This window comes from Trachypithecus francoisi, unplaced genomic scaffold, assembly GCF_009764315.1.
Source record: "Trachypithecus francoisi isolate TF-2019V2 unplaced genomic scaffold, Tfra_2.0 Contig01440, whole genome shotgun sequence".
Lineage (NCBI taxonomy): Eukaryota > Metazoa > Chordata > Mammalia > Primates > Cercopithecidae > Trachypithecus > Trachypithecus francoisi.
Genome location: NW_022681431.1, coordinates 18,302,015 through 18,326,810, shown reverse-complemented (window position 1 = coordinate 18,326,810; position 24,796 = coordinate 18,302,015). Strand labels below are relative to the sequence as shown.

At 40.8% G+C, this 24,796-nt stretch overlaps 1 protein-coding gene across 3 annotated transcripts in view; it reads left to right on the top strand.

Annotated features, from left to right (window-relative positions):
- GTF2E2 (general transcription factor IIE subunit 2) overlaps positions 1–24,796 on the top strand; it is an 88,477-nt gene that overhangs the window by 41,760 nt on the left and 21,921 nt on the right. For 2 of the 3 annotated variants that reach the window (XM_033230138.1, XM_033230149.1), the window contains exons 4-6: positions 2,461–2,568; positions 4,665–4,847; positions 18,563–18,656. In XM_033230138.1, the coding sequence (XP_033086029.1) occupies positions 2,461–2,568; positions 4,665–4,847; positions 18,563–18,656 (385 nt within the window). Of the gene's footprint in view, positions 1–2,460; positions 2,569–4,664; positions 4,848–18,562; positions 18,657–24,072; positions 24,187–24,796 lie in introns of those variants that run through there. The other variant, XM_033230159.1, reaches the window with a different exon arrangement.

The window sequence follows — 24,796 nt, the reverse complement described above, 5'->3', positions numbered from 1 at the left end:
TACTTTATTTTTTAGAGGAGTTTTAGGTTCACAGCAAAATTGAGTGGAAAATACAGAATTCTCATCCATTCCCCTCCCATCCCCTCGCCTCCCACGGCTTCCTCCACTATCAGCATCCTGCACCAGAAGAGTACATTTGTGACAGTTGATGAACCTACGTTGACAAATGACCACTCTAAGTCCATAGTTTGCATGAGTTCACTCTTAGTGGTGTTCTTTCTGTGGGTTTGGACAAATGTGTAATGGCCTATGTCCACCACTATAGTATCCTACTGAGTATTTTCACTGCCCTAAAAATTCTCGGGGCTCTGCTTGTTCATCCTTCTCTCCCCCCAACCCTTGGCAGCCACTGAACTTTTTTTAATTTTTAAATTTTTATTTGTTTATTTGTTTATTTTGAGACAGAGTCTTGCTCTGTTGCTAGGCTGGAATGCAGTGGCTTGATCTCGGCTCACTGCAACCTCCGTCTCCCGGGTTCAAGTGATTCCCCTGCCTCAGTCTCCTGAGTAGCTGAGACTACAGGTGCGTGCCACCACGCCCAGCTAATTTTTTGTATTTTAGTAGAGATGAGGTTTCACCGTGTTGGCCAGGATGGTCTCGATCTCCTGACCTTGTGATCCTCCCGCCTTGGCCTCCCAAAGTGCTGGATTACAGGTGTGAGCCACTGCATCTGGCCTGCAGCCACTAAACTTTTTATTGTCTCCATGGTTTTTGTCTTTTCCAGAATGTCAGTAGTTGGAGTCATATAGTATGTAGCCTTTTCAGATTGGCTTCTTTCCCTTAGTAATACGTATTTAAGGTTTCTTCATGTTTTTTTCATAGCTTGATAGCTCATTTTGTTTTAGCTCTGGATAGTATTCCATTGTCTGGATATATCACAGTTTATTTACCCACTCAGCTACTGAAGGACATCTCGGTTGCTTCCAGCTTTTGGCAATTATGGATAAAGCTGTAATAAGCATTCTTAGTGGATTTTTGTATGTACATAATTTTTTGGCTCATTTGGGTAAATACCAAGGATCATGATTGCTAGATTCATCAAATGGTAAGAGTGTATTTAGTGTTGTAAGAAACTGCTGAACTGTCTTCCACAGTGGCTGTGCCATTTTGCACACTCTTCCTGTTCCTTTGTATCTGCTCTAGCTTTTGGTATCTACATTGTGTGTGTGTGTGTGTGTGTGTGTGTTCATTGGATAGGCATGATACATATGTTTTTTAACTTATTACTTTGTCCTGGACATCTTTTCAAATTAGCACATAGAGAAATTTTATATTTACTTTGTGAACATCAGTATAGTGGAATGGATGTGCTGTGGTTAATCTGTCTTCTGATTATGGACACTTGGGTTGTTTGGGTTGTTTCTAGTATTTTCTTTTTATAAACAATGCTACAGTGACCATAAGTCACTTTTCTTTTCTTTTCTTTTTTTTTTTTTTTTATTTGAGTTGGAGTCTCGCTCTGTCGCCCAGGCTGGAGTGCAGTGGCATGATCTCAGCTTACTGCAAGCTCCGCCTCCCGAGTTCACGCCATTCTCCTGCCTCAGCTTCCTGAGTAGCTGGGACTACAGGCACCCACCACCATGCCCGGCTAATTTTTTATATTTTTAGTAGAGATGGGGTTTCACCGTGTTAGCCAGGATGGTCTCGATCTCGTGACATCATGATCCGCCTGCCTTGCCCTCCCAAAGTGCTGGGATTACAGGCGTGAGCCACTGCGCCCAGCCCATAAGTCACTTTTCTATGTGGTACTGGTATTTCTGTAGGATAAGTTTCTAGAAATAGGATTGTTTGGTGAAAGTTGAGTGTCTTTTCCTATGTTTAAGGTCATTTTTGTAATCTGTGTGTTTCTGTCTTTGGGTCATTTTCTGTTAGTTTTTTTGTTTTGTTTTGTTTTGTTTTGAGATAGAGTCTTGCTCTGTCTCCCAGTCTAGAGTGCAGTGGCATGATCTCAGCTCTCTGCAGCCTCCTCCTCCCAGGTTCAAGCGATTCTCCTGTCTCAGCCTCCCAAGTAGCTGGGATTACAAGCATGCACCACCATGCATGGCTGATTTTTATATTTTTAGTAGACATGGGATTTCACCATGTTGGTAAGGCTAGTCTCAAATGCCTGACGTGAAGTGATCCCACCTGCCTTAACCCCACAAAGTGCTGGGGTTACAGCCATGAGCCACTGTGTCTGGCCTATTTTGTTAGGTTTTTGAAGCTCTTGAAATGTTAGGAAGAATTAGCTCTTGGTGATATGAGTTGCATATATTTTTTGTCAGTTTATCTTTTTATTTTATAGAGCAATGAGTTTCAACCCCGTTCTGATTTCATAGTCTATGGCTCTTCATCACTATAATTATACTACCTGGAATAATACATGTTTTTCATTCCTGAAGATTTATTTATATGTAACTATGATTTAATGCATCTAGCATTTTAAAACTATCTTCTAATAACAGTTTCTTCACTTGATAGACACGGCATCAGCGAGGAGATACGCATCCTCTAACTTTAGATGAAATTTTGGATGAAACACAACATTTAGATATTGGACTCAAGCAGAAACAATGGCTAATGACTGAGGTAAGAATTTAGTTGATTATCAAGAGAGATTTCCTGTAACTAGAATTTTTTTTTTTTTAGGCAGAGTCTTGCCTAAAAAAAGAGTCTTGCTTAGGCTGGAGTGCAGTGGCGTGATCTCAGCTCACTAATGACTCGGCCTACCAAGTAGTTGGGACTGCAGGCATGCGCCACAATGCCAGGCTAATTTTTGTGTTTTTAGTAGAGATGGGGTTTCACCATGACCTCAAGTGATCGGCCCACCTTGGCTTCCCAGAGTGCTGGGGTTACAGGCGTGAGCTACCGCGCCTTGCCTAGAATGTTTTAATATGGTGAAATCTGATAATGCTTTTTACTTTTTCTTAAAAGAAATGTTGTAGGGTCTTTGTTTTTTGAATGTACACATTTGTAAGATTGATTTGTTGGTTTTCACTTAATTTTATGTATCTATTTCAAAGTGTTAAAGGTAAGACTTCTGTGTGAAAGTTGTAAAGAAGTCATTGTACCAATTCCACTTATGTTTTTACAGATTAATTAATGCTTATTTTGTATTGCCAGATTTATAATTTGTATACTTGTAAATTGAATTGTTTTGTTTTAGAAAATTTAAATCATAAGGTACTGCAGGGATAGGAAGATATTTTGTTGCACAATTACTGCTATTATGGCTTGATGTGGAAAAAAGTCGTGAATGCTGTGTATGAACACATACCATTTGAAGAAACCCCAGCACAGTGACCATGCTAATTTGGAAATAAGTAGCATTTAAAAATTCAGATGTTCACTGCTTTTGAATTTAAATATGAGGTGAAAACTGAGAAGACTACTTTCTAGGACCAGAGAGAGAGTCTAGAAACCAAATGTAAAATTCCTAACATATAATTCGTTTATTTTTTTACCACGCAAAATATAGGTCTTGACTTTTATAATGTAGCATGACTATTAATTAGCATAATTGTAGCTCATTGTATTAATGATATATAAACAATGGTAATCCACATTTAAATTTGCTGGTTTAGCTAACCTTGAGAGTTCATAGACTACCAACATACAGTTAACAATGACTCTGATCATTTTACTATTCTATTCCCCCTTTTTTCTTCTTCCTGTGTTTCTTCTCTCTCTCCTTTCAGAGTCAGGCTGGCAGCTGCAGAAGAAAATATATAGGGTTGCTCTTTTTGAAGAGCTTTCCTTCTGATACTAGCTGTACAACAGAACTGACTAGAAACATAATTATATTCAGTAATTCCTGCATTCCTACTCAGTTTCATTCTCAAGCTGACATAGGTAAAGTTCTTGTATGCACTAGTCTGGTCCTTTTCAGTTCGTTACACAGCTGCCAGTGCCAGTTGATAGCAGATGGGGAAGACCATTGACTAGTACGGGTAATGTCTCTCACTTTATAATGCCAATATGTGATAAACTATACTTGGCAGGCGGAATGGGCACTACTCAGTTCACTAGGTGTTTTATTGATTCCTACCCATTTTGACTTCTAGAAGAATATAGATTCAGCTTTTTTCAAAGTAGTTGTGATAAAATAGTTTTTTTCTCTTCAAAGAATTTATGTAAATAAAACACAGTTTCTTTTATAAAACGTGAGCACCATGCTGATCTACTCTTCTGGAATCCTGGATGTCCAGGATTTTAGGCCTGCCAGTTTGTATTCATAAGGTACTTTTAATTTGCCACTGTATTGGCTAGTGTTGTATTTTAAAATAATTAGTAGAATTAAGAATGTATATATGGGCTGGGCGCAGTGGCTCATGCCTATAATCCCAGAACTTTGGGAGGCCGAGGCAGGTGGATCACCTGAGGTCAGAAATTCAAGACCAGCCTGGCCAACATGTTGAAACCCTGTCTCTACTAAAAATACAAAAATTAGCTGGGTGTGGTGGTATGCGCCTGTAGTCCCAGATGCTGAGAGGGAGGGAGGCAGGAGAGAGAGGCGAAGGCAAGAGAATCGCTTGAACCCAGAAGGTGGAGGTTGCAGTGAGCTGAGATCACGCCACTGCATTCCAGCCTGGGCAACAGAGCAAGACTCATTAAAAAAAAAAAAAAAAAAGGAACGTATTTATGTTTTCATTTGTTAATATACTCCAATTGTATCACTGTTACAGGCTTTAGTCAACAATCCCAAAATTGAAGTAATAGATGGGAAGTATGCTTTCAAGCCCAAGTACAACGTGAGAGATAAGAAGGCCCTACTTAGGCTCTTAGATCAGCATGACCAGCGAGGATTAGGAGGGATTCTTTTAGAAGACATAGAAGAAGCACTGCCCAATTCCCAGAAAGCTGTCAAGGTAATCTCTCTCTTCTTTTTGTGTCTTAATATAATTTGAATGAATAATGACTTCTTGGTTTTAAAAATATCAAACATTTTACAATTGTTTTTAAAGCTCCCATTATATACACATGGGATTACAGTGAGCCACTTGAAGGTTTGAAATTTGTCTTGTGCCACCAAGCAGGAAAGGGAGCAGCCATCTCTGTGTAACTTTGACGGGTTCCTGTTGCTGTTGCTATATGATTGTTTGATTGTTCAGGATATTTCTGGAAAATTTTCCTCAAAGGCAGTAGAGTTTCTCTTGTAAGCTGTGTTTGTAAATAAGAGTGTCTTCTATAATAGTAGTAGATGTTCCTTACCTGAGGAACTAGAGGCATTAAAACACGAAAGTATTGGTTAATAACCTGGCTATTTTGAAGTCCTAAAGGGGCTACCTATGAAAGTCCTACTGGTACAGATTACATTTCCAGTTTAAATTTGAAACTCACTGGGGAAAGCTGCTTGTTTTCATTTGTCACAATTGCTAAGGATTAATGTTAACTTATTAAGCAGGTTCATTCATTTTGCTACCTGTAGAAGAAAACTTGGCCTTTTCTCTCCTCTGCTTCTTGGTAATGGAATTATACATGTCACATCTTCTGGTATTGTACCACAAGTCCTTGAGGCTCTCTTTATTTATTTCAGTTTTTTTCCTGTTCTATTAATCCATTGTCAAGTTCACTCACTTTTCTTCTTCACTTCCAACTTGTTAAGCCCAGTTGGTGAATTTTTTAGTTGTATTTTTCAGTTCTAGCCTTTCTTTTTAAATTTTTCTTCTAGTTTCTGTTTCTTTACTGAATTTTCTTTTTTTTTTTCCATTCGTGACGGGTATCTTTTGTTACACCCTTGAGTATGATTTCTTATAGCTGTTTTAAAATTCTTATTCTAACAGCTGAGTCATCTTAGAGCTGGTCTGCACTGACTGTCTCTTTTATGGGTCATATTTTCCTGTTTCTTCATAGATCTAATACATTTCTGTGGGTCTTAGACCTTGTGAATTATATTAATATGTGTAAAGACTCAGGATTCTGTTACATTCCTCCAAAGAGTGTTTTTATTTGTTTTGTTTTGTGGTTAAGTGGGCAATTACTCCAAACTTTGTCTACCCTACAGCAGGTAGCATACGATATGTCTCTTCTGTTCTTTTAGCCTTAGCCCTTTTGCTTGGAATCTTTTTCCATTCATGCATAGCCCAGGGTAGCTAGACTAACTTTTTCCAAGGTTTCCTTTTTCACTTTCCAGTTGCTGTGGTTGCCCCACACTCTTGTTTCCTGGTTCTTCAATGCAGAAACACTGAGGATTAGCTAAAACACTGAGTTTTAGCTTCATAGGGCACTGACTGTGGCCTGCCCTCTGTGCTCTTTCTAAGTATAGACCCCCCCTCCTCCCCCTTTTGCCTGTTTTCTTTTGGTTGCTTTTTAGTTCCTTTAGGTAGTTGGATTTTTTTTTTTGTAGATGGAATTTCACTCTTGTTGCCCAGGCTGGAGTGCAATGGCACGATCTCAGCTCACCACAACCTCCGTCTCCTGGGTTCTAGTGATTCTCCTGCCTCAGCCTCCCGAATAGCTGGGATTACAGGCATGCATCACCACACCCAGCTAATTTTGTTGTCAGGCTGGTCTCCAACTCCCAACCTCAGGTGATCTGCCTGCCTGAGCCTCCCAAAGTTCTGGGATTACAGGTGTGAGCTACCACGCCCGGCCTAGGTAGTTGATTTTTAAAATGTCTTGTCCAGAGTTGATAGTGTTTTCTGTGGGAGGGTGGGTCCTTTAGGAGCTACTTGGTCATTATCAGAAGCAGAGCCCTCCTAAGATTTTTAACTTAAAAGTGCCTCAACTTAACCTGGACAAATGTTGTCAATAAAGACGTGTCACCAAAGTTGGTACTTTGTATGCTTTATAGTGTGTTGAATTCAGTGGGACTACTGAATCCTAGACTAACAGTTGAGTGGTAGGTGTGTTTTCTGCATGGCTGTTTTCTCCCATTTTGATAGGGGCTTTCCTGTTACTATATGTGGTAGGCTTTTCATTACATTTTAAACTACAACAGTGCCATAATCTCATAATGGCTTAGTCCATCTTAAATAATTTTGTGATGTAAATTTAGTTTGACACCTGTCTTTACTGGCTCTGTTCCCTTATTTAGAATTAGAGTAGAAGGGATTATGAAAAGCACAGTCTGTTTTCATTTTCAGGCAATTTGGAAATGTTTTCATTTTCCAAATTGTTTGAAACCCAAAATTTTTATTCTGCTTTAAAAAATGTGAAGATATGTTGTAGCCTAAAAAATTCCTCTAGTAGTTCTTTGGCATATCTACATTAAATCTCATCTGTGTTGCTTCCTCTTCAGTTCTTGGTGGAGATACAAATATTATTGTAATTTTGTTGATCATACAATGCTTTGAAGAAGTGTACAATACAGCGCTAGCAGGGAACAAAAAGGACTGTGCAAAAGCAGGAAAACAAGAGAATGGAGAAAGCCAGTGACTGTTTCAGATTGCTTGTCCCTCATTAATTGTTATGTGGGGGTTTTCTAACAAAGTAACTGCCAGTATAGTCCTGCTAGGCCAGTCTGCATTTGCGATGTAATACATTAATTATAAGGTGATGTATTGAATTAGCTACTTTTTAGGGTTCTGTTTTTTTTTTTGAGACAGAGTCTTGCTCTGTCACCCAGCCTGGAGTGCAGTGGTGCGATCTTGGCTCACTGCAAGCTCCACCTCCTGGGTTCATGCCGTTCTCCTGCCTCAGCCTCCCAAGTAGCTGGGACTACAGACACCTGCCGCCACTCCTGGCTTATTTTTTTGTATTATCAGTAGAGATGGGGTTTCACCATGTTAGCCAGGATGGTCTCGATCTCCTGATCTCGTGATCCACCCACCTTGGCCTCCCAAAGTGCTGGGATTACAGGCGTGAGCCACTGTGCCCTGCCTTAGGGTTCCTTTTTAAAATTGAAGTTTAGTTGTAAAAATATGCAACAAGAATTTTTTTTTTTTTTTGAGATGGAGTTTCACTCTTGTTGCCCAGGTTGGAGTGCAATGGCACTATCTCGGCTCGCTGCAACCTCTGCCTCCCAGGTTCAAGCGATTCTCCTGCCTCAGCCTCCTGAGTAGCTGGGATTACAGGCATGCACTACCACTCCCGGCTAATTTTGTGTTTTTAGTAGAGATGGGGTTTCTCCATGTTGGTCAGGCTGGTCTTGAACTCACGACCCCATGGGATCTGCCTGCCTCGGCCTCCCAAAGTGCTGGGATTACAGATGTGAGCTACCGCGCCTGGCCACAGCCTGAAATTTAACATCTCAACCATTTTTGAGTGTTCAGTTCAGTAGTGTTAAGTATATTCACATTGTAGTGCAAAAGATCTCCAGAACTTTTACCCTTTGCAAAACTGAAACTATATATATTAAACAATGACTGCCCTTTTACCCTTCTCCACAGTCTCTGGTACCCACTATTCTACTTGAGTTTGACTACTTTAGATACCTTATATAAGTGGACTCTTCTAGTATTTGTCATTTTGTAACTGGCTTATTTCACTTAGCATAATATTCTCAAGGTTCATCCATGTTGTACTTGCGACAGGATTTTCTTCCTTTTTAATGCTGAATAATATTCCATTGTATTTATATAATACATTCTCTATGCATTCCTTGATGGACATTTGGGTTGCTTTCACCTCCTGATTATTGTGAATAGTGCTGTTGTGAACATGAGTGTGCATATAACTCTGGGACTGTATTTCATTGTGTTTGGAGATACAGAAGCAGTAGTCCTGGATCATAAGGTTGTTTTATATTTTGAGGAACTGCCATACTGTTTTCCATAGTGGTGGTTGTCATGCACGTCCATGTGAAGAGACCACCAAACAGGCTTTGTATGAGCAATAAAGTTTTTTAATCACCTGGGTGCAGGCGGGCTGAGTCCGAAAAGGGAGTCAGCAAAGGGAGATGAGGGTGGGGCCATTTTATAGGATTTGGGTAGGTAAAGGAAAATTATAGTCAAAGGGGGGTTGTTCTCTGGCGGGCAGGAGTGGGGGTCATAAGGTGCTCAGTGGGGGAGCTTTTTGAGCCAGGATGAGCCAGGAAAAGGACTTTTACAAGGTAATGTCATCACTTAAGGCAAGGACCGGCCATTTTCACTTCTTTTGTGGTGAAATGTCATCATTCAAGGTGGGGCAGGGCATTTTCATCTCTTGTGATTCTTCAGTTACTTCAGGCCATCTGAGCGTATACGTGCAAGTCACAGGGGATGCGATGGCTTGGCTTGGGCTCAGAGGCCTGATATTGCTGCCTTCTTATATTAATAAGAAAAATAAAACAAAGTAGTGTTGAAGTGTTGGGGCAGCAAAAATTTTTGGGGGGTGGTATGGAGAAGAGAATGGGCAATGTTTCTCAGGGCTGCTTCAAGTGGAATTAGGGGCGGCGTAGGAACCTAGAGTGGGAGAGATTAAGCTGAAGGGAGATCTTGTAAGGGGTGATATTGTGGGGTTTTTAGAAGAAACATTTGTCTTATAGAATGATTGGTGATGGCCTGGATATGGTTTTGGATGAATTGAGAAACTAAACGGAAGATACAAGGTCCAAATAAAACAAGGAGAAAAATGGGTATTAAAGGACTAAGAATTGGGAGGACCCAGGACGTCCAATTAGAGAGAGCCCAAGGAGGTTCAGCATAATTACTTGCTTGGTTGGCAAGTTTTTGGGCACTCTCCTTGAGTTTTTTTATGTTGTCGTATACCAAGCCAGATTGATTGAGATAAAAACAACACTCTTCATTTAAGAATATACAGAGTCCTCTTTTTTCAGCAGTGAGTAAGTCAAGGCCTCGGCGGTTTTGGAGGACAACTGCAGCTAAAGAGTCAACTTGGGCTTGGAGGAACTGATAAAGTTTGTGATATGTCTGTGATGCTAGCAGAGAAGTCATTAGACAGGCTACGGAACGTTGTGACAGAGGTTGAAATGCCTGCTATTCCAGTACTGAGAGTAATAGTGGAGGCAGAAAGTCCTAAACTGACCAGCAGGGAAATTAGTGGAATAACTTTTTTGTTGTGTCGGTGTCATGAGGGGAACAGGGAGCTCTTCGGTCCTATTTGCAAATTGAATTTTGGGAGTAAGGAAAACTAGTGTGCATGTGCCTGTCTAATTAGCAGGTAGACACATGTAGGTAGAGGATCTACAGAAGAAGAAGAGACCTTGTGCGAGGTAAAACTGGAGATGCAAAGTAAAAAGGTGAGAAGGAGTGCTGAAAGGAGTGTCTTGTATCTAGACTCCTAGGGATCCAGCTAGGGCGGCAGCCATCAGAGGTTGTAATGAGGACTGATGGGGTAACTGCGTAGAGGGGGAGGTTTGATTTTCATGGTGTATGAGAAAACGTTGAGTATCTATGAGCAACCTTTCACTATTATTTTTGGGGCTGGGTATAAGTAAACAAGAAGAGGGCCTCTAACAGTATTAAAGCAGTGGCAGCTGCTGCGCGCAGACATGAGGGCTAGGCTAAAACAGTAAGGTCAAGTTGTTTGGACAGAAAGGCTACAGGACGTGGTCCTGGCTCTTGTGTAAGAATTCTGTCCACACTAACCATGCCTAGGAAGGAAAGGAATTGTTTTGTAGAAGGGATTGGGGTTTGGGAGATTAGCCGGACACGATCAGCAGGGAGAGTAAGTGTGTATTTACGAGAATTATGCTGAGATAGGTTAACAGATGAGAAAGAAATTTGGGCTTGACTGAAGTAATGGGGGCTGCCCATGAAGCCTTGCGGCAGTACAGCCCAGGTAATTTGCTGAGCCTGACGGGTGTCAGGGTCAGTCTAAGTGAAAGCGAAGAGAGGCTGGGATGAAGGGTGTAAAGGAATAGTAAAGAGAGTATGTTTGAGATCTAGAACAGAATAATGGGTTGTGGAGGGAGGTATTGAGGATAGGAGGGTATATGGCTTTGGCACCACGGGGTGGATAGGCAAAGCAATATGGTTGATAAGGCTCAGATCCTGAACTAACTTGCAAGCCTTGTCTGGTTTTAGGACAGGCAAAATGGGGGAATTGTAAGGGGAGTTTACAGGCTTTAAAAGGCCATGCTGTAGCAGGCGAGTGATAACAGGCTTTAATCCTTTTAAAGTGTGCTTCGGGATGGGATATTGGTGTTGAGCCAGGTAAGGGTGATTAGGTTTTAATGAGATGGTAAGGGGTGCATGATCAGTCAAGGAGGGAGTAGAGGTGTCCTATACTTGTGGGTTAAGGTGTGGGGGGTTACGAGGGGAGGATGTGAAGGAGGCTTTGAACCGGGGGGAAAAGGCGGCAATGAGGTGTGGCTGTAGCCTAGGAATAGTCAGGGAAGCAGATAATTTAGTTAAAATGTCTTGGCCTAGTAAGGGAACTGGGCAGGTGGGGATAACTAAAAAGGAATGCATAAAAGAATGTTGTCCAAGTTGGCACCAGAGTTGGGGAATTTTAAGAGGTTTAGAAGCCTGGCCGTCAATACCCACAACACGTATGGAGGCAAGGGAAACAGGCCCTTGAAAAGAAGGTAATGTGGAGTGGGTAGCCTCCGTATTAAGAAGGGGACAGACTTACCCTCCACCGTAAGAGTTACCTAAAGCATCTGGGATGGTCCAGGAGGCTTCCGAGGCAATGGGGCAGCTTCAGTCTTCAGCCGCTAAGCCGAGAAGGTCTGGACAGGAGTCAGCCTTGGGCCAGAGCTCCAGGGGCTCTGGGAGTGACTGCCAGGCGAGTTGGACAGTCCGATTTCCAGTGGGGCATGGCTTAGGGCACAAATGGGGCATGGCTTAGGAGGAATCCCGAGCTGCGGGCATTCCTTGGCCCAGTGGCCAGATTTCCGGTACTTGTAGCAAGCTCCTGGGTGAGGATGTTCTGGAGGATCCTCTGGCAGCTGTGGTTTAGGTGTTTGGAGTTCTGTGCTGGAGATGTGGCTGGGGTTTGTCTCACAGTGGAGGCAAGGAATTGCATCTCAGAAATAAGTTGCTACTTGGCTGCCTTTACTCTTATTATTGTACACCTTGAAGGTGACGTTCTTTAAGTCCTGTTGTGGGGTTTGAGGGCCAGAATTTAATTTTTGGAGCTTTATTTAATGTCGGGAGCAGATTGGGTAATAAAATAAAATGCATATTAAGAATAAGACAGCCTTCTGACCTTTCAGGGTCTAGGGCTGAAAAGCGTCTCAGGATTGCTGCTAAATGGGCCATGAACTGGGCTGGGTTTTTCATATTTGATGAAAAAGAACCTAAACACTAACTGATTTGGGAGTGGTTGGATAAAGAAAAAGGAGCATTAACCTTGACCACGCCTTTAGCTCTAGCCACTTTTTTAAGAGGAAATTTCTGGGCAGGTAGGGGAGGGCTAGTCTCGGAACAAAACTGTAAGCCAGACCGGGTGTGAGGAGGGGAGGTGATAAAAGGATTATAAGGTGGGGGAGCGGAGGCTGAGGAAAAATTGGGACCTAGCTCGACCTGTCGAGGAGGGGAGAGGTCAGATGGGTCTATAGAAAAGGAAGATTAGGAAGACTCAGCGACGCTTGGGATTGGGACTGAGGGGACAGGCAGGAGGGAAAGAAGGAAGATTTGGGACGAGTTGCATTGGGAACAGAGACTAGGGAGGGACCGATGTGTAAAAGAATGCCTGGATGTCAGGCACCTCAGACCGTTTGCCTATTTTACAAGAATTATTTAGATCTTGTAGGATGGAAAAATCAAAAGTGCCATTTTCTGGCTATTTGGAACTACTGTCGAGTTTGTATTGGGGTCAAGCGGCATTGTAGAAGAAAATAAGGCATTTAGGTTTTAGGTCAGGTGTGAGTTGAAGAGGTTTTAAGTCCTTGAGAACATAGGCTAAGGGAGAAGAAGGAGGAATGGAGGGTGGAAGGTTGCCCATAGTGAAGGAGGCAAGCCCAGAGAAAAGAGAGTAGAGACACAGAGAGAAGGAGTTCAGGGGTTCTTGCCCTCCAGAAAAGCGGGAAAGGGGTCGGGACACGGAAATAAGGGATTGGGGCAGAAAAATAAAGAGGTCGGGGCACAAAAATAAGAGGTTGGGGCACAAAAATAAGAGGTCAGGGTTCTTGCCTCTCCCCCAGAAAAGCAGAGAAGGGGTAGAAACAGGGACAGAAGGGGTGGGGTGCTTGCCCCTCCCCCAGAAAAGCGGGACTTGCCACTTAGGGTGAAGGACTGAGGCAGGTGTCCCTGCAGCGTGGTCAGACACCTCTCAAACGTGGGTGAGTAATCAGAGAGGCATCCCTGCAATGATTAAACACCAAGGGAAGGCTGCCTTCCCCAGTCCGTGACTGGTGCCGGCATTTTGGGTCCACGGATAAAATGTGTCTGCTTTGTCTCTACCAGAAAATGAAAGGAATTGAAATTAAGAGAAGGGAGAGATTGAAGGGTGGCACCAAGATTGAAAGGAGAAAGAGGTCGAGGGATAGTGAGAGAGGTTGGAGAAGAGAGTAAAAAGAGGCCGCTTACCCAATTCAGTATTGGTGAGATGTTCGTGAGATGTTCCTTGGGCTGGTGGGTCTGAGGACCCGAGGTTATAGGTGGATCTTTCTCACGGAGCAAAGAGCAGGAGGACAGGGGATTGATCTCCCAAGGGAGGACCCCGATCCAAGTCACGGCACCAAAATGTCACGCGCGTCCGTGTGAAGAGACCACCAAACAGGCTTTGTATGAGCAATAAAGCTTTTAAATCACCTGGGGTGCAGGCAGGCTGAGTCCGAAAAGAGAGTCAGCGAAGGGAGATGAAGGTGGGGCCATTTTATAGGATTTGGGTAGGTAAAGGAAAATTATAGTCAAAGGGGGGTTGTTCTCTGGCGGGCAGGAGTGGGGGTCATAAGGTGCTCAGTGGGGGAGCTTTTTGAGCCAGGATGAGCCAGGAAAAGGACTTTCACAAGGTAATGTCATCACTTAAGGCAAGGACCGGCCATTTTCACTTCTTTTGTGGTGAAATGTCATCATTCAAGGTGGGGCAGGGCATTTTCATCTCTTTTGTGATTCTTTAGTTACTTCAGGCCATCTGGGCATATACGTGCAAGTCACAGGGGATGCGTGCAAGTCACAGGGGATGCGATGGCTTGGCTTGGGCTTGGGTTCAGAGGCCTGACAGTTGTACCATTTTACGACCCCACCAACAGTACGTAAAGGTTCCAATATCTCCACATTCTTGCCAACACTTCTTATTTTCTTTTTTTGTTTTTGATACTAGCGATCTCAATAGGTATGAAGTGATAGGTTATTGTAGTTTTGATTTGCATTTCTCTAGTGATTTGTGATGTGAGCACCTTCATGGCTTGTTGACTATTGTATATCATCTTTGCAGAACTATATATTCAGGTCCTTTGCTTATTTTTGAATTGGGTTGTTTTTTGTTGTTGAATTGTGGGAGTTTTTAAAAATATATTCTGGATATTAATTCCTTACTGATTTGTTTTTCTAAGACCACCAGAGCAGGCACAAAAGAACCAGCGAGTAGGCAAGGCTAGGAGCAAAACTGCAAATTTATTTTTGGTCACCTAGCTTCAGGGAAGAAGGTGGGTAGGGAGAGGTCTGTCGGCCTCCGGCAAAGGAGGCCAAGAGAGTCGCTCGGTGGAGCTCTCGGGCAGAGTTCCTAATGCAGTCCCGACAGGAGTGGGGGCTGGGAAGTCGGCGCTGCGCGTCTGCCGGGAGTGGCTTTTCTAGGAGTGGGAGGGCAATAGGCGGGGCACGGGCGTGTCGGGGGGCCGTTCGGTAGGTGCGACCAGGTAAATCTTGGTCTCTTCGGATAGACGTCACCTGGCGCATGCCCGGTTGGTCTGCACCTTCCCGGGCGCTGGCTGCATTTTCGCGCACGCGGGGGAAAAGTTGGTGATGAAGAACCCGGAAGTGTGCCATCTTGCCTCCGTTCGTCCAAACACTTACCAGATACCTGATTTGCAAATATTTTCTCCCATTCTGTAAGTTGCCTTTTTACTCTGTTGATTGTGCACTTTAATTTGCCAAAGTTTTTGAGTTTGCTGCACTCCTGTTTGTCTGTTTTTGATTTTGTTGCCTGTGCCTTTAGTGTCATGTTTAAATCATTGCCAAATCTAATGTCATGAAGCTTTTCTCCTCTGTTTTCTTCTAGTAGTTTTGGGTCTTATATTTAGGTCTTTATTTAGAGTTAATTTTTGTATATGGTATAAGAGTCCAACTTTATTCCTTTTCATGTGGATATCCAGTTTTCACAGTGTCTTGATGAAGAGAACCGTTCTTTGCCCATTGAATAGTGTTAGTCTTGGTACTCATGTGGAAGATCATTTGACCATATATGTGAAAGTTTATTTCTGGACCCTCTATTCTGCCTGTATGTGTTTCTTCATGCCAGCACTACAATTTTTTTTTTTTTTTTTTGAGACAGAGTCACACTCTGTCACCCAGGCTGGAGCGCGGTGATGCAATCTTGGGTTACTGCAACCTCTGCCTCCCAGGTTCAAGCAGTACTCCTGCCTCAGCCTTCTGAGTAGCTGGGATTATAGACACACCACCACACCCAGCTAATTTTTGTATTTTTAGTGGAGATGTGGTTTCACCATGTTGGTCAGGCTGGTTTCGAACTCTTGACCTCAAGTGATCTGCCCACCTTCAGCCTCCCAAAGTGGTGGGATTACAGGTGTGAGCCACTGCGCCTGGCCAGATTAATGTAGCTTTGTAATATATTTTGAAATCAGTAAGAGTGAGATCAACAGTTTTGTTCTTTTTCAAGATTGTTTTGGCTATGTATTAGTCTGTTCTTGCAATGCTATAAAGGAATGCTTGAGACTGGATAATTTGTAAAGAAAAGAGATTCAGTTGGTTCACAGTTCTGTAGGCTCTCCAGGAAGCGTGATGCTGGTGTCTACTCAGCTTATGGGGAGGTCTCAGGAAACTTATAATCATGGCAGAAGGTGAAGGGGAAGCAGGCTCATCTTACATGGCCGGAGCAGGAGCAAGAGAGAGAGGGGAAGGTGCCACACACTTTTACATGACCAGATCTCATGAGAACTCACTATCAGGAGAACAGCACCAAGAGGGAAATCCACCTTCATACCAGTCACCTCCCACCAAGCCCCACCTCCAACATTGGGGATTACAGTTTGACACGAGATTTGATGGGGACACAGATCTAAACCATTTCAGGCTTTTTGAGGTCCCTTGAGATTCGATATAAATTTTTGGATGGATTTTTCCATTTCTGCAAAAAATGCCATTGGGATTTTGATAGGGATTACATTGAATATGTAGGTAACTTTGGGTAGTATTACCGTCGTAACTGTATTAAGGTTTTTAATACATGAGCACAGAATTCTTTTCATTTGTTCATGTCTTTAATTTTTTTTAGCAATGCCTTCAGGTTCTTTCATTTATTTTACATATGTACAATTTGACTATCCTTCTTCTGAAGTGCTTGGGACCAGAACTGTTTTGGATTTTGGATTTTTTCAGATTTTGGGATATTTTCATTATACCAGTTAAACATTCCAAAGCTGAAAATCTGAAACCCAAAATGCTCCAGTGAGTGTTTCTTTTTTCTTTTCTTTCTCTTTTTTTTTTCTTTTTTTTTTGAGGCGGAGTCTCTCTCTTGCCTTGGCTGGTGTGCAGTGGCGTGATCTCAGCTCACTGCAACCTCTATCTCCTGGGTTTAAGAGAGTCTTCTGTCTCAGCCTCCCAAGTAGCTGGGATTCCAGGCACCTGCCACCACGTCCAGCTAATTTTTCTATTTTTAGTAGAGATAGGGTTTCACCATGTTGGCCAGGCTGGTCTCAAAACTCCTGACTTTGGCCAGGCACGGTGGCTCATGCCTATAATCCTAGCACTTTGGGAGGCCAAGGCAGGCGGATCACGAGGTCAGGAGATCAAGACCATCCTGGCTAACATGGTGAAACCTAGTCTCTACTAAAAAGTACAAACAATTAGCTGGGGGTGGTGGCAGGTGCCTATAGTCCCAGCTACTTAGGAGGCTGAGACAGGAGAATAGCATGAACCCGGGAGGCGGAGCTTGCAGTGAGCCGAGAGCCACTGCACTCCAGCCTGGGCGACAGAGCGAGACTCTGTCTCAAAAAAAAAAAAAAAATTCTGACCTCAAGTGATCCTCCTGCCTCGGCCTTCCAAAGTGCTGGGATTATAGGTGTGAGCCACTGCACCCGGCCCCCAATAAGTATTTCTTTGGCATGTCATGTCAGCACTAAAGAAGTTTTGGATTTTGGATTTGAGATTTTGGAATTTGGGTTGCTCATCCTGTAGTTATCACCTTCTATCACCTGGGTCTAGTGGACTATTATTTTTAAACTACTTTAAGTCATTTTATGGACAATTTGTATAAGTAAGAATAATGGGATGATGAAAACAGCTTTATTAGAGATTTTAGTAAGAATTTAACACAGCAAACTTCTGTATCAAGTAATTTTTGGAAAACACATCAAAAAGAAGAATACTGTCACATATCCTTTTAACAAAGTGAGATGATAAAAATTCTTGTCACAAAATACTATGTGATGATCTTCCTGTTGAATAATGGGATGGGAATATCATTTCCATTTTGTATTGAGAAGCATTTTTGTTCACTTGTTGATTCTTAAGCTTGAGATTATTCACTTGAGTTATTGTCATCAAAAGACTCCATAGCTTGAGACTTTATTCCTGTGATGAATTTTTGCCAGATAGTCCAGAGTGCTGCTATTTGGCTTTTTGCGTTCATATTTTGATTCATCTAATAATTGTGAAATGTCTTTGGTCAGTTTCCTTGTCTTTGCTCTCAAGGGTAGAAAATACAAAGTTTTTTTGTCAAGTGTACTCAGTGAAAGTTAAAAGACAAGAAGAAGACTCTTCCAATCTTTTATATCTTCTTGAAAAGTTGTAATGTAATCCTTTGGGTGATGCAGCAGGAAAACTGAAGGATGCCCATCCCATGTCTTTCACTCTTGCATCACATTCTTAGGTAATTTAATCATTCTTCTATTTTCTTATTATTTTAGCATTTTAAAAGCACAATTGGAAATAATTGATGGGTAATGATGAGTAAGTAGCAACATATCTCAAGATAGAGGAAAAGTAAGAACACCAAGATTCTATTATGTGTCTTAGGTTAGTGAAAGAGTCCCATGGACCCAAATAGTAATTGCAACAAAGATTGAATTTTCTGTTTTAAGCGAAACACATTTTATTTTTGTTCTGTGGAAGACCTCTAAGAATACAAGTCTGGAAATATCAATTTTTTAAAAATTGAACTGCTCAAGAAAGAAACTCAGAAACTAAAATTGGGGCTGGGTGCAGTGACTCACACCTGTATTCCCTGCACTTTTGGAGGCTGAGGTAGGAAGATCGCTTGAACCCAGGAGTTCAAGACCAGCCCTGGCGACATAGTGAGACCCTTTCTCTACAAAAAATTAAAAACATTAGCCAGACTTGGTGGCAACGCACCAGTGGTCTCAGTTACTCCGGAGGCTGAGGTGGGAGGATTGCTTGAGCCTGAGGGGGTTGAGGCTGCCGTGAGCTGTGGTTGTGCCGCTGCACTCTAGTGTGGGTTGAGTCTCTTAAACTTTTGGTCTCGTTTCAAAACTAAAACTAAAGTTGGATCCAGTGGACCCTATGGTGGTACACTGAGTGTGTTAAGGAAATGAAAGTCCTTTATTGTTTAAATTTTTTTTTTTTTAGTGAGTTAATTTGGAGTTAACTGAAAAATCTTTATTTTATCTTTCTTTAAGGCTTTGGGGGACCAGATACTATTTGTAAGTCGTCCCGATAAGAAGAAAATACTTTTCTTCAATGATAAGAGCTGTCAGTTTTCTGTGGATGAAGGTGAGCTTTTCAGTATTATACTTTAGTTTGCAAATATATTACAATTTTAGGGTGATTAAATTTATGTTTATAATATAATTCTAATTTAAATCTTATAATATTGCTTTTTTAGCATTATCATGTCTTAGAACACAGCCAGTAGCCCCTGTGTCTAACATATTTTTTCTTAGAATGCAATTTGAAATACACGATTTAAAAGATTTTAGGTTAATTATACTTACAATTGCAGTTCAGGATTTCTTAATGTTTATAGCTCAGCTGTACCAAATGGGTTTATTTCTTTATCTTTAGCCTTTTACAAATGTAAGTTCATATCCTGATACAAAAGCTTGATACAGGATGGGAAAAAGAATAAACTTTTATTGGTGAATAGTATTCTCTTACCTTATGAATCTTTCAGTTATCAAATTGAATAAGGAAGGAGATGATGTTTTTCTTTCTGGAAATTGTGGAGTTGGATGCTAAGCTGTATATTGAATCTCTTACTAAGTATATGATACGTATGTTTGGACTTTAGTTTTAATTTTTTGTCAATTTGTCATTAGTTAAACAAGGGTTTAGTGATGAAAATTTATTATTGAAGTGCTAATTGCCATTTTAGCAAATGTGGTATTTTACTGTAAATTTGTATTACTTTTGAAGTTATATAAAATGGCAGGAAAATAATTGAACATCAATTTAATTGATTTTGTGATTTGTGCAGTGACCTTAAATTTTCCTTTTGTTATCTGGCTATAGATATCCAGGCTTGTGGTTCTGATAGATAGGGCATTAGTTTCCCTGAACTTGTTTTAGGAAATTGTATTTTTGTGAAAATCCCAATTGAGTACCTTACATGTAATTGGTTCACAATAAATGTTAAATGTGCAGAATGTTCCAGTTCTTTGATGTTGCTGTTTCTAATAAGCTCTTTTATATAACAAAGCAAGTATTTAGTGAACTTATGCTATCCATTGTAGTGATAGGTGCCTGTTGAACAAAGACTTCAGTACTGCCTGGCAATTTTTATATTGCTTTTAGTCTTCATTACTTGCAATGTTGCCTTTAAGCTAATTTTTATATTTCTTGCTTTTAAAAACATTTAAGGCTGGGCATGGTGGCTCATGCCTCTAATTCTAGCACTTTCAGAGGCCAAGGCGGGAGGACTGCTTGAGGCCAGGAGTTCAAGACCAGCTTGGGCAAAAAAGGGAGACCCTATCTCTATAAAAAACTTAAAAATTAGCCAGGCTTGGTGGCATATGCCTGTGGTCTCAGCTACTCGCAAGACTGAGACAAGAGTATAGCTTGAACTCAGGAGTTAGAGGTGACGGTGAGCTGATTGTGCCATTGCACTCCAGCCTCGGTGACAGAGTGAGACTCTGCCTTTAAAAAGAAAGTTAAGAACCATTTAAGGTATTTCTGAGGTCAAAAAAAAAAAAAAAAAAAATCTAAGAAATAACCAATTCCTTTATTCTTAGGCATAATTAACTCATTTTGAAAAATATTTGGCCGGGCGCGGTGGCTCAAGCCTGTAATCCCAGCACTTTGGGAGGCCGAGATGGGCGGATCACGAGGTCAGGCGATCGAGACCATCCTGGCTAACACGGTGAAACCCCGTCTCTACTAAAAATACAAAAAACTAGCCGGGCGAGGTGGCGGGCGCCTGTAGTCCCAGCTACTCCGGAGGCTGAGGCAGGAGAATGGCGTAAACCCGGGAGGCGGAGCTTGCAGTGAGCTGAGATCCGGCCACTGCACTCCAGCCTGGGTGGCAGAGCAAGACTCCGTCTCAAAAAAAAAAAGAAGAAAAATATTTGCAGTACTTAAAAAACCTATCACAAGTATTATAAGTTCAAATAGAGAGTAAGATCCTGTACTAAAAGGCACATGTGCCTTTCCCTTCTCTAGCTGCAGTCCCTTTCGTTTGTGGCAACTACTTAACTAGTTTTATTTTGGGTTCTTCAGTTTTTTTGCATTTGCTAATAATATGCTTATGCTATTGTTTCTTGATTTTTTTTTTCAACTTTAAACATTGTTTGACTTACTGTCATTTCTCTGTCTTATAGCTATCTCTCTTCTCCCAATATAGTTGTATCACTAGTTACGTTTTAGTTTCTCCGTCATTTACTTTGATGCCTTCAACAAACATATTTAAATGTTCTCAGTGGGAATTTTAGTGTTAAGTCTGCTCTGCAGATGGCAGCATAGCATAGCATGTCTGTTGTGTAAGCAGATGTTTAACTTGAAGGCGGGTGGTTGATAGGAAAGAGATTACAGTAGCTCTGTAAGAGTGTACATGAAGCTCTAGAATTTCTTAGTAGTATTTCTTCGGGGTTATTTTAGGACTACATCGTGTGTTTAGCAGTGGGAGGCCCAGGTGTTCTTGTAATCTGAACGCTGAGCTGTCACTTTCTGTCCCTTGTGTGCTCTTTCTGTGGATACCGTTGTTTTAACTTTGCTTTTTCCTGTTTGTGTATCTTTTATCTATACTTCCTTAATATTACCCTGTTTTCATTTGTCATTTTATATGGCCTTTGTTGGCCTAAACTCTTTTCTATTTCCTTATTGCATAGCTCATAGGGACAAAATGAGAATTTTCACTTTTTCCCCCTAGAAAACAATAACAATATAGAAATATGTAGAGTAAAATAGTAATATTAAACTCCAGCATATGTGATACAGAAATTAAACATGCATCACAGATATGTGATGCGTGTCCTGTGATAACATATGCTTGGTAGTTAAATCTTACATAATCAGGAACGAGTTCTGTAAATAATTTGATGTTTGTTCTTTTAGTTTGCTTTCTCAGCATTACAGATATTCCATAATGATGTATGGCTGGTTAGTATTCCACTGTGTGTACCTGATTAATGGATTTTAAAATCGTTAACAATGCTGAAGCAAATATCTTTATATATCTTACACATTGGCTATGTATTTTTTTATTTTAATGAAGTAGCCATAGAAAGCAGGAAGATAAAGCAGAAGTAAATTGAGAAAATATTTTTGCATCTTTTCAGATCTTTGTTGTTGCTAACTTATTTACTATATGGTGAAATGTACTGCTAAGTTTCTTAATATTTAACCATCCTTACACTCCTAGGATAACCTTTCTTTGGCTTTATGTATTTAGGACAGTTGTTTCAGTATGTTCACTTTGTGTGTGTGTGTGTGCTTTGTCAGATTTTGATTATGGTTATTATGCTGGGTTCATAAAAAGAAAAGTAGTTTTTCTTCCTTTCCTCCCCATTCCTTATGAGAATAGTAGTTTCCTTAAAAAGGTGCTAGTTGCTTTCTTGGCAACATTCTTAATGTTTTATTTGCTTATGTCCTTAAGTTTTCTATCTTTTGAGTCAATTTTGATAATTTGTGTTTTCTTACAAAATCATTCATTTTAAAATTTCAAATTTAATAGTGTGCAGTTTTTCAAAGTGTGGCCCTCGGACTTAATTTTCTCACTATTATTTTCTCTCTTTATGGCGTACTTTTGTATTTGTTCTTTCCTTATTCCTTTGTGAACTACTTATTTTATCTCTGTTATTTGTTGTGTTTTCATTTTAACAAAATATAATCTATCGTCACCATCTACCTACATACTTATTTTTTGACTACTTGATCTAAGCAGTGACGGAGGAAACATCAGAATCTCTCACAACTTTTATGTTTTTGTTTATTTTTCCTGTAGTTACTGCTTTTTACATTTTCATGCAGAGTTTTTAGTTTATAAATGTTCTTGACAGTCATAGTTTATTTAAGAATTGTGTTCAAAATCATTATAAAATAAAGTGTCCCCCTTGGTTGTATTTAATGTTCTTTTCCTTGATGTCTGGCTTTATCTCATCTGACTCTCATAACCTCTGGCTTTTTAAAAATTTGATATATTTTTGCCCATCTTTTACTTTCTATCTGTATTTTTTTGTTGTTAAGTATTTCCTTTCTAGATGGCGAATGACTGGCCTTAACTTTTGAATCAGCTGTCATTTTTCATTTACTGTCTTTGTTATATTTTGTAATCTCCCCATCATTTACTTGGAAATGATATAATTTACTTTCATTCTCTTATTCTCTGTTGTCTTTTTATTCCCTTGTTGGCAATTTCTGGGATTTTTGTTACAGTTTATTAATGTTTATTCGTGAGCCTGTTTATTCGAGAAATATTTAATGATCTCCTGCTAAGTGCCCTAGTCATTTTGCTAAATATAGGGGTAAGATAGACCAGTCCCTATCTTTTTAAAGCTTCCATTCTGAAGGGGGACAATAATACAAAATTTGAAAATCCATTCGGAAAGGGGACAGTATACAAAATTTGAAAATATTGCAGATTGTATGAAATGCTAGGAAGAAAATAAATGAACTCTGTGGTAAGGTGAGGGTGGTGAAGTTCAGATACAACCTCTGAAAAAAGGTGAAGTGAGCCAAAACAGGAAAAATGAGGTGGAGCTAGCTTTGCCAGGGGTCAGAATAGTGTCCCCATGTGGGACTGTAAGGCGAGTATCCAGGCAGAGGGAATAGAATAGCAAAGACAAAGACTGTAGGAAGGACTTTAGTTTTTTTCCTACTGTGGTTTTTGTTTCACCCAGATTCAGTGACCACCTTTTTTTTTTTTTTTTTTTTTTTTTTTTTTTTTGAGACAGAGTTTCGCTCTTGTTGCCCAGGCTGGAGTGCAGTGGTGCAATCACGGCTCACAACAACTTCCGCCTCCTGGGTACCAGCGATTCTCCCGCCTCAGCCTCCCGAGTAGCTGGGATTACAGGCATGCCACCATGCCAGGCTAATTTTGTATTTTTAGTAGAGACGGGGTTTCTCCATGTTGGTCAGGCTGGACTCAAACTCCCAACGTCAGGTAATCTGCTCTCCTTGGCCTCTCAAAGTCAGTGAACACTTTTTATAACAAATGATTTGTAACATCATCTTTGCTCTTGTGAAATTAAGTTCATAGATAATATAACCTACTGATACATATACTTTTTTAAAAAGTCAGTGTAATAACCCTAAGTGTAATGTAAAGAATAAATTAAATTTTTTTAATGCTTTAAAGTATATTTTTTATGGTTTAAAAATTTATTTCAGCCAGGTGCCGTGTCCCATGACTGTAATCACAGCACTTTGTGGGGCCTGCCTTAGGCGATCACTTGAGATCAAGAGTTCGAGACCAGCCTGGTCAACATGGTAAAACCCTGTCTCTACTAAAAGTACAGACATTAACCAGACATGCTGGCGTGTGTCTGTAATCCCAGCTGCTCGGGAGGCTGAGACACAAGAATCACTTGAACCTGGGAGGTGGAGGTTGTAGTGAGCCTAGATTGTGCCGTCTAGCCTGGACAACAGAGCAAGGCTCTGTCTAAAAAAAAAATTCAAAAATGTATAAATGCTCAGGTAGTTATCCTAGAATGTAAATGGAATAGAAGTGAAACAGCTGTATACCTTTCTATTGTAGAGTCACCATGAAGATGATAGCCACCGATGGGCTAATATAGTTATGATGTATTGGCAACTTAGATTTCATAACTGGTCTCTTCCTTAAGTGGTAAAGAATTCTTCATAAAGTGCTGAAAATACAAAGTACATTTCTTCTATGATTTATCAAGGTAAATAATGCTGTATTCTCTGTACATTGTGTATTCTTAGAAAAGCGTATTGAAAGACTGCCAAAAATACTTTGTATGTATATGTTAAACAGAATTGGGTTTGTAGGCTCAGCTTACTTTTATAAACTGGTATTTTTCACTGATCTGTGTCCCTCTTAAGAAGGATGGTGGGGTTTAAGTAGGGCTTTCGACCTTGGCAGTGTTAACATTTGGGGTTGAGTAATTTTTTTTTTGGTGTGAGGAGTGGTCCTGTGCCTTATAGTACATTGATCAGCATTCTTGGCTTGTTTAGATACCAGTAGCTTAGCTTCCCTGCCGTGTGACAACCAAAACTATCTTTAGACATTATCAAGTGTCACCTGGAGAACAAACTTCCCCTTGTTGGGAACTTGGTTAAAGGTCCAGTTTACGTTGATAGAATAGAAGAAGATTGAGACCCACTGTCTTCAGATTCCTTTTCCCAGCTCCTGTCATTCCACACACTCGGTGGTGGAAGGAAGATCACAGTGAATGAGGTTGCTGTCCTTGGCCTTCCAGGCTGAGTGGGTAGAATGGCATAGGAAGTGTAGTTCA